Genomic DNA, 9,750 nt, shown 5'->3' on the forward strand with positions numbered 1-9,750 from the left:
ACTACAATCACAAGCATGATTGCCCGAAAGACGCGGGTTCAATCCCGCTACGGCGTCACTACGGCGTCTCTCCTAGGCTGAATCGCTTTGGGACGTTAAAAAAACTTCGAAAACAAAAGTATGCTCGCGTCGAGCGCTGGCAGATAGCGAAATATGTCTCTTTGGAATATGCGATCGAGGTCGAGCATTTTCTTTTGAAGAAAATACTGCGTTATAATGTAGCATCGTTCTCCATGAACAGAAACACTGTACGTCGTTATTCCTTTCTTTTTTTTACATGGTTGCGCATGAAAGCGGGTTTCGCGAGTGTTCAGAACTGCGCGTTCTTAGCGATAGGCTGTAGTATCAACAGTTGCATTACGAGTTGAAGAAATAGAAGGAGCCATGTGTCTGCTTGCTTTTGCTGATTGGTCTTATTGCTGGTTTTGTACAGGCTGTCAGCGGACCCCAGCTGCAGTTCTTTGACGTTGTTGCCGACTGGCCAGGCTCCGTCCATGACAGTCGGATATTCGACAATTCCCGCCTGCGGGTACTGTACGAGGAAAGTCGGGTGCCTGGAGTCCTGCTGGGGGATGCTGGCTACGCATGCCACCCTTTCCTAATGACACCGCTGTCGGACCCTGGCCCAGCAAATTCGCCGCAAGGAAGGTTAGTTAATATGTTGCCAATGTCATTGCATGACAAAGTTCAATCATCCCGCAGAGGCACCTTGAGTCTCAAGGTGATGGTGTTTGGTGCCACCACACATCTCAGTTGTCCACACATTAATCATGTGCCCGAGATTGGAAACCGAAAGACGACAGCACTTCCCAGAACTATACACATTCCAAATACAAATGCACCCCTCTTTATTCTTAGGTGATGCTTGCATGTTTTCTTTGGATATGGTTCTTAAATTTTTAGCTCATGTAGGCTTTTCACAAGATATCTCTTATTCCAAGTAACCTCAGCCCCTCCTCATTGCTGAGCAGAAGGCTGAGCTTAGCCTTAACTGTCAGATGCCTTGCCCTTCTTGCTGGATAGAGGACTGTGGCTGAGGCTACCTGGCTTCATATTTTACATACCGCAATTCTTGCCACAATTTTTAGGCGCTATACATCACTTAAGGCCATTCCACCTGACTTTACACCCTCTGGACGCACTATAATCATGCGCATACTCACTACTCTTTAAGGCCCTATACACCCTGTTTTGCTTTTAACACGTGTACATATTTTAACCTCAGCCAGACAAAGACATTGTTTTTGGCGCTCTTTGGCCGTAGATGCCCTTGCCCCAAAAAAAACTGATCATCATCACAAAGATCGACCACACTTTCTAGCTGTGGCATTAAACCAACTCAATATTCCTTTATCCATGCAGGTACCAGAAAGCCCACATCAAAACTCGTAATGTGGTCGAGCGAGCCTTCGGTGTCTGGAAGCGGCGCTTCCCTTGTTTGGATATGGGGCTCCAGCACAAGGCGAAACAAGCTGCAGTAATAATCACTGCCTGTGCAGCACTGCATAACTTTGCGTGCTCGAGGAAGGAGCCGCAGCCTCCTATTCGGACTGCTCCCGCCCAGAGTGCTCCACTCGACCGCACCAGCACGACAGCAGCAAGGCGGCCACAGCACCTGCCACCTGCTGATGCCGTCACCGACAGCTTATCAGGAATGCAGGCACGACGGGTGCTCATCCAGAAGAGCTTCACTTAGGTAAATATAACAGAGAAAGGCCGGCTAGTTGGCGGCTATTACTAGAATGTATCTTGGGACCGTGCAAAAAGACATAGCGTGGCACTTCAACTTAGTTTATTACACAGGTGCGTCACATTTATACATTCATCGCAATCACAAACTAACCTAACAAGCGACCATCACATGACACTGTTGTGCTGCCGTGTGCGGTACAGCATATTATCTAGACATGCAAACTATTGACCACACAAGTGCATGGAGGTTTTGCTGACACAAGAGCTGGATTCCTTCTTAATACAGTAGGCTTCGTACGCTTCTCTACTTACTTTAAATGCAAACTTTTTTAAGACGAGGCGGGCAACCACGGCAGTGGTGACAATAGTTCGCCACATGCCCACCCGCCGCCAATGCGCCTACTCCTGCGTGGTGCTCCTGAAGTCTGACGTTTATACAATTTCCAGTTTGCCCATTGTAGCTTCTGCGAGGAAGATTGTGGTATTAAGCACGCAGACAGATTCGCCCCGTGCATGAGCGGGGTCGTTTATCGAATGAATACCCCTGTCCTGTGGCAAAAGCTACATTGGACAAACTGGAGACTTCAGGAGCACCACGTAGGAGTAGACGCATTGGCGGGGGGATGGGCATGTGGCCGACCATTGTTGTCACTGCCGTGGTTGCATGCCACGGTTCCACGAAAGGACAGTCTTAAAAAAATTTGCATCTAAACTGAGTCGAGAATTGTATGAAGCTTACTGTATTAAGAAAGAATCTGGTCTTGTGTCAGCAAAACCTCGGTTGGCTTGATAAACAGTTTGCATATCTGGATAACATGCTGTCCCGCACAAGGCAACGCACCAGTGTCATGTGATGGTGGTTTGTTAAGTTTTGAGATGGATGTATAAATGTGACACACCTGTGTAATAAACTCAGTTGAAGTTCCACGCTCTGTCTTGCTGGTCTCTTCCTCATCTGTTGTCTTTTTGTTCGGCCCCAAGATACATCCTTATCACATAGGTAAGAAATACACGATTCGCTACATTCTCTCATGCATATTCAATCAAGCATGTTTATAATGCACAGCTGGTCATGCTACCCATATCCCTACTTTTGTGCAGGAACTAAGAAATGCTACAATTTTTTCTCAGCTTGGGAATCTTTTCAGTTGCGAGCTTGTTGCACTAACAGGGTGCTACTCTTCAAGTTCAGGGTCCTGAATTGGTTGCTATGGCGTTCTGTTTCAAATGCTATTTTTCAAGAACGCTGTATTGATCTTGCAGGAGGTGAATACCACTGCGTCCGTCCACTCTTGTCACTACATAGACGTGGAGGCTGCCTGGAAAAGCTCTTGTCTGTGACCCTGCTGCTGAGGATATTAGTGGAGCTCAGTTCATTGTTTTAAGAACTGCTGCCTCGGTGTCTTTGCTTACACACATTTGGTTTGGTTTGTGGTGGTTTTAATGTCCCAAGGCGACTCAGGCTATGAGGGACGCCGTAGTGGAGGGCTCCGGAAATTTCGACCACCTGGGGTTCTTTATGTGCACTGACATCGCACAGTACACGGGCCTCTAGAATTTCGCTGGGATCCAACCCACGTGTTTTGGGTGAGCAGCCGAGCGCCACAACCACTCAGCCACCGCAGTGGGGCAGATCAGTTTGTGTTATCACGTCAAAGTTGTGTTTTGGGTGAGCAGCCGAGCGCCATAACCACTCAGCCACCGCAGTGGGGCAGATCAGTTTGTGTTATCACTTCAAAGTTGTGTATTTTGCCTTTTCAAGGGATGTGTGTTACGAATCAGCTATTAAATGGCGCACTTTTTTTTTGGCTAGTGTAGAGTTCAAAAGAAGCGATGAGTGTATTGTTTTTATTTGGTTTGGATTGAAGATGGTGTAGAACAGCCAATCCTTCAGCTGTTAAACTGGAGCCTTCTTTTCAGGGAAGTAATGCGCGAGCGGTTGGTAGTGTATTGTCGCTCTCTCTTGTCTGTGTCCAAAGTGGGAGTTGGTTGGCAGTTGTCATGGTATGGCGCAAAAGGTTTATTCTTTTGGTCTGAAATGTGCTTCCCGACATGATTCATACACCTCTTCTAGCTCAGTCTCTTGCGACAAAGGTGCATAACGGACAGCAACTAGCATTGAGAAAGAAGTAAAGTCTACTGCAGCATATGTGCCAAGAGAAGTGCAGGCATTGCTATGTCATGGTGAAACGCACCAAAATACAGTTTGCGACCTGTGAGCATTTTGAATTTCCGAGTGTAAAGGTAATGGTAGTACACTGAACTCCTGTAGCTCTTGCAGAAGCTACACAATCTGTCTGCAAGTAGTTGCACTCAACAGTCTGTTCTTGAGCCAAATGCACCTGATGTTTGTTAGCTGCCTTGACCTATGTCACAGTCGTGGTGGACCACTGAAAAAAAAATTTATGACCCCTGTAGTCTTTGCGACATTTTGTTTTGTGGTTCAATGAACAGTTGGTGATATGACTATGCAGTTAGTTCTAGCTTAGAAGTGTTTTAGTGAAATTATTCACATGCAAACACGTAGCCTAGTGTTTTTTTTATTTGTACCTGCAGGTACTCGTTCGCTGCAGTTGCGCCCACCTTCTTGGAATAGTACCGATTCCACTCAAGGAGAACTCGCATCTCTTGAAATTGTTACAGGCTTTGGGGGTTCAAAATAGCAGAACATGAGTGCCATCAGCAAGTGCTTGGTGACGTATGCTTCTTTTAAGTCTTTTCCGTGCCTTGTGCAGGTTGTCGCAGGAATGTGGTGCCCATGTTTTCAAGGATTAAATTACTTCAGCATAGTGGCATTGCATTGACTCGAGCTCTGGGCCAACCTAGTAGAGAGCATAGGAGGAACCGCGTTCTTTAAGGGTTTAGGTTTTTGTGTAGGAGGCCTTAGGTTAGGCGACACAGCATAGATAATAGAACTAGGAGAGAGCAGTGTTGGCCTTTGTGCACTTATGGTGTTGACTCTTCCATGAGCAGAGATTGTTGCGACTTTTCATACATGGAACCTTTGCCAGTGTGGCCTAAATTTTCGCTACCAATTGGTTTTGCAAGCCGTGCCAGGGGAGGATTTTCGTTCCAAGAGCAGCCAGATTTGAAGCATATAGCAGTGCATACTTCCGCGAATTACTGTTTGAATACAAAGACCCACAAGCACCATGTAGCCATAGCAGCAGGAGGAGGAGTACCATGCCTCCCACTGAGTCATGTACTTAAAACCATACGGGTGCCAATGAAGTGACGTTATGAGGATTTGCCACATACTATTCGTGCAAGCATTCAGACAGCATTCCAGTTTCTTTCACTTGTAGGCACTATTTTATTGTGGTGCCTCTCGCAGCCTGCGAAGCTGTTCTAGTTTTATTTCTTTTTCGATTTGGAGAATTTCGATTTTTAGTTTTTTTTCCTGAATGTCCAAAACTTTCTTCTCCCTACGTTCTTCGAGAAGACTTTGGTGGTCCTCCCGCATCAGCTGGAGGCGCACCGCATGCTCTTCTCGCAGTAGAGAGGCTCTGACATCATTCTCGTCTGCCAGAGACCTCTCCAAGAGGGCCATCCGCCCTCTCGGAGCCCTGCCACCATCGCCAGTGGCCACTGCTTCAGCAGCAGTGCAAGCGGCAGCTCCAGAAGCAACTGCAGCTGTGCTGGGAGCATCGGCAGGTTCTACAGGTGTACAAAAGGCACCGCTCTCCTGCTGAGTTGCTTCTGGAGCTGCCGCACTTGGGCCAACAGGAGCCGTTGATGGCTGCTCCTCGTCAACAGGAGGAGCTTCCCAGTCTTCCTCTGTAATAAACAAAAAGTAAAAATTAGTGGGAAAATAAATCTAAGCTAACAATGCATTATCCTCCTACCTCAATAGAGCAAACTGTTGGGTCAGTTAGTAAACAGACATTATAACGAAACCTTTATAATGTTCCTTAGAAGTGAGGCATCAGTTGCCTTTCTCAGCACCAAATAACTGCCATTGCATCTTGGGGCCATGGTTTAGGTGTTCTGTTTTGGTCTGCTATATTCGCAATTCGCTCTGAGGCTCATGGCCTCACTTTTGTGTTTTTTCTGCTAATATGCTAATATATAATTTGCTAATATAGTCGTGCTGGCCCAGAGTTTTTACTTATGTGGTTATTCTTTAATTCTGTGCTTGCACCTTTTTGTTCTTTCAGTGGGTTTCGTTATTTTTAAATTTTTGTACATTTCCAACTTAGCATTTGTGTGTTTCTCCCTTTCGTCCTGTGTTTTTTGCAAAGGTTTCCTTATAATTACTTTCAACCTCCTTAGCCACATATATGCGATACCAATGCTAAGGTGGGGCATACAAGAAAAGTGAAGAATACTGCAGCCTGTGGAACAGCCTATAATGGGTGTATTTAAGCTACTGTACAAAGCTGCTATTTCTCGTGTCTCATTATAGGAGTCCTGAATCAGTCACTGCAAACTGTTGCACTGTGGTTGTATTACATTGGCAGTGCCATTCCTATAGCGAGTATTACAATTCCCTTTCTGTTTAATATAGTGCATTGTACAAATAAAGTATGTACAAGTGACAATTGAATGCTGTGTTGTGCAACAAATTTTTATTGTTGATGCTACCGCCATAAATATTACTGCACAGTTTGTGTACACACTGCTGCCACTAGTGCTACTTTTCAGTCTGCACTAATAAGCACATCTGTAGGCAACCAAATTCAGGGCTACAGAAAACACTCCTCAAGTAAAACCTCTGCAATGCAAAACACAATTTGCTTTCAAACTAGCAGCCAAATTCCAAAGGTATTTCGAGCATTGCACAGAGGCAAGCTGCAATATTATTCAGAACGGCAATGTTGTTAGCTTATCCCTCAAGCACTACCATGTACAAGTGCACACAAATATGAAAATATGTGGAGTGCATGCATAATGGAACTGCATGAAAGTTGACATTCGTTTAAAGAGATGCAGGTATGCCCAGCCGGGCTCAAAAACACGAAATAAGCAGGTGAAAATGTCATAATGAATGCAGTTCAGGTTGCAGCACGGAACAAGGTTGCCACATCAGTGCCCGACGGTTGACTCCCCTCCTTTCACTACAGAAAAACAGCACACCACTTACATGCGTGAGTACCACCAAGACAGAATGCCTTCGGAGTGCTGTCCAACAACATGCAGCTTGGAGCAGGTCATCCTTTTGCATTGTCAACCAATGCAGCCTTGATCTGCACAAACATTCAGCCAACCCCGTGTACAGCAGCTTGCAACAATGTTGCTGTAGCTGAACCCTATAATCCTCACAGTAGATTAAAGGCAATAAAAAAATTAAAGCAGCGTCACTTGCAACAGTGCACACTGCCATGCAAAGTGCCCTAACTGCATAGTGGTATTCCATATCGCCTGGTCCATCGACCATTGGCTGCAGGAGCCTAACAACAGGCAAACTTGCCACCGGCAAGAGGCCAATGCCCCTGTCTGAGTCTGTTTCATTGCCAGCACGCGTGGAAATGTGGCTGGCAACAGCCAGCACTTGTTCAGTTTGCGTGCTTATAGCGCACTCTGCTGGCCCTCCCACTGAAAAGAAAACAAAACATATAGCACACAGGGAACCTACTTTTAATAGATATAAAATGTGCCATTACAATACTGTTTTTTTCATGAAGTCCCATACAAAAGCAACCGAAGGCACATCAATGCGTCCGGTGTTGTTTTCGCTCCATTTTTGTGTCACTAGTCCCAATAGTGTCATGAACGAGTAAAGGTAGGTTGCTTTATGCACAGCCTTCCGGATTTTCAATAGTACCAATCAACTCTCAATCGCGCAGCTTGTTTCCTCATGAACATGAAGTTCGCGAGTGTTGACGCCGTCTGAACTAGGTCAGCGGTACGAATCGTCCGTTGTCTGTTCGCTGCCGGCCTGACGCGAACGCTCCATCGCATGGTACTGCCCGCTCATCGTCTTCTATGTAGCAGAAATCTGTGCTTTCGCACTGACTCGAGTGTAGTAAACATTCTCCGTAGTTTTTATAAAACAAGGAGGCTGTAGAGGATACTGCTTACGCATTATTTACACGATTAAAGCATGCTGCATTTATCTGCATTCGTAAATGCAGCAGGGTACACTTCGCGGAAAGCGTGATTACGCGCCAATTTGCGCGTTATAATACCGTTCCTAAAACTGCATTCCAGCACACGCTGCTTACGCAGACCAAGTAGAATAATCGCGCCCTTATCCATGGCACACGAAACATGCAGGAACAAGCGTTTGTAAACGACCTGAAAGCTGCGCTCACCTGTCTTATGGCAATCCCTCCGTTTCCTCGCATCCTCCTCCTTCGACTTCTGCTTCATATTATTCCAGCATTTTTTAAGCTGGTGAGGGTCGCGTCGGGTCACCCCGTGGTTGCTGTTAAAAATTCTTGAAACTTCTATCCAAGTCTCGTTTTTCTTCGCCAGAGAAGACACATCCGTCTTCTTGCACTCGAGGATGTGCTGATGCGCCTTCACCAGCGCCGTTAGGAGCTCTTTTTCCTCAAATGTGAAGCGAGGCGCTGGTCTCCGCTGAGAGCCCGAGTCTTCGCAGTGTTGCGACATTTCGCGATTTCTGCTCACGTGGATAAGGTAGATAAACAAGCCTTGCTGGTAGGCCAACGTGAACAGAAAAGAAACAACGTAGAAAAAACTGGCTACGGCTCAACTAGAACTGGCTCAATGTGGGACACGTTGCCAACCAAGCGAAAGCGGCCGGTAGCACTGAAATGTGGTTTAACATTTTTCTGCAGAAGTCACTCACACCTAGTGCCTGTTTATGATTGCCGAACGAAACGCGTGGTTTTATACGAGTAAAACGTGCGTTATTACAATAGAATGTTGAATACTCTCTTCCCCAGACGAGCAATGCGCCCTCGCGTTCAAGCACGCACTTCACTTGACGAAGCAAGTCAGGTTGAGCGTCTATGAAACACGAAACCAAACTTGGGGGTCCTGAAGTCGACTTGATGCTTCAAGTCGGCTTACTGTAGTCAGGTTCAAGCGCGATACAAGTTCGAGTGAAGTTAGATTTCTGCATTCGGGGGTAAGGCTATGAGAGACAACGTAGTGGAGGGCTCCGGACTTTCGAACACCTGGGGTTATTTAACGTGCACTAACATCGCACAGTACACGGGCCTCTAGAATTTCTCCTCCAAAGAAATTCAACCGCCGCGGCCGGGATCGAAACCCGCGTCTTTCGGGTCAGCAGCCGAGCACCATAACCACTGAGCCACCGCGGCGGCTACTTACAAAATGAATAAAACAAAATCTACCGTTGCTAAATAGTGCCAGCGCATTATTAACAGGCTGAATTGATATTCTTTTCACTCTAACTCGAATTGTGACCGATAGGAGGAGCAGCAGAGCAAGCGACTCTACTACGCTAGAGAACACGCGAACCGCCAGGATAAAACTGTTCTCGCGCGCCTCCCCGCTGGTGCATCCGCTCGCCCGCTCCGCCCCGCTGGCCGTAAAAACGCTCAGATCAAGCCGTCTATTAACCTCATCGCCTCCTAGCGCTGGACGCTTGCCCCGACACCACGTTGCGCATAGTCTGCTTGCGGCGGCTGACGGTAGTGGATGCACCTGGTGCCTCCCATTGTCGTCGGCTATCGGCGAGAGTTAATCACGAAACGCGAGTCAACGCGGTCCCGTGTTCCCTCTAATACTGTTTTTGCCTGTACACGAAAGTACGCAGTAAACAATAGCTGTACCTCTCCATCCCCCCCCCCCCCCTCGAGCCGGCTAGTACCTCATGGACTGTTGTCTAACAGAGACTCTTGCAGAGCTCTCGACTATGACGTTTATTACATTGCAATCACTCAGATTTATCGCATGAGTGTATCATTCATTTGTTGCAGAACAGTGCGTATTATCACAAATGTCATGACGGCAGTCCTCCAGCCAAGGAGGCACTACGAGGGCTTCCAAAAGTAGCAGTTTATTGGGATCACTGTCGCTCACAAAGAAGTAAATGATGCGGTTTCGGTGTTAGCGGGAAGCGTGCTCAGTGGTGGTTTACAAGAATGCCTGCCACTCTCAATTTAAAACAGGCAAGCAATCGTG

The 9,750-nt window shown here is 46.8% G+C and overlaps 1 protein-coding gene across 1 annotated transcript; it reads right to left on the reverse strand.

Moving 5' to 3' along the window:
* Positions 1 to 4,918: 4,918 nt before the first annotated feature.
* LOC149357138 (uncharacterized) lies at positions 4,919 to 8,259 on the reverse strand. The gene is made up of 3 exons (XM_089577882.1): positions 7,947 to 8,259; positions 7,031 to 7,227; positions 4,919 to 5,467 (listed from the first exon to the last, which is right to left on the reverse strand). The coding sequence occupies exons 1-3, from the start codon at positions 8,245 to 8,247 to the stop codon at positions 5,006 to 5,008; spliced, it is 960 nt and encodes a 319-aa protein (XP_089434008.1). The 5' UTR covers positions 8,248 to 8,259; the 3' UTR covers positions 4,919 to 5,005.
* Between the last annotated feature and the right edge of the window lie 1,491 nt (positions 8,260 to 9,750).

This window comes from Amblyomma mixtum, chromosome 3, assembly GCF_055824585.1.
Source record: "Amblyomma mixtum isolate Tamu chromosome 3, ASM5582458v1, whole genome shotgun sequence".
Taxonomy (NCBI): domain Eukaryota; kingdom Metazoa; phylum Arthropoda; class Arachnida; order Ixodida; family Ixodidae; genus Amblyomma; species Amblyomma mixtum.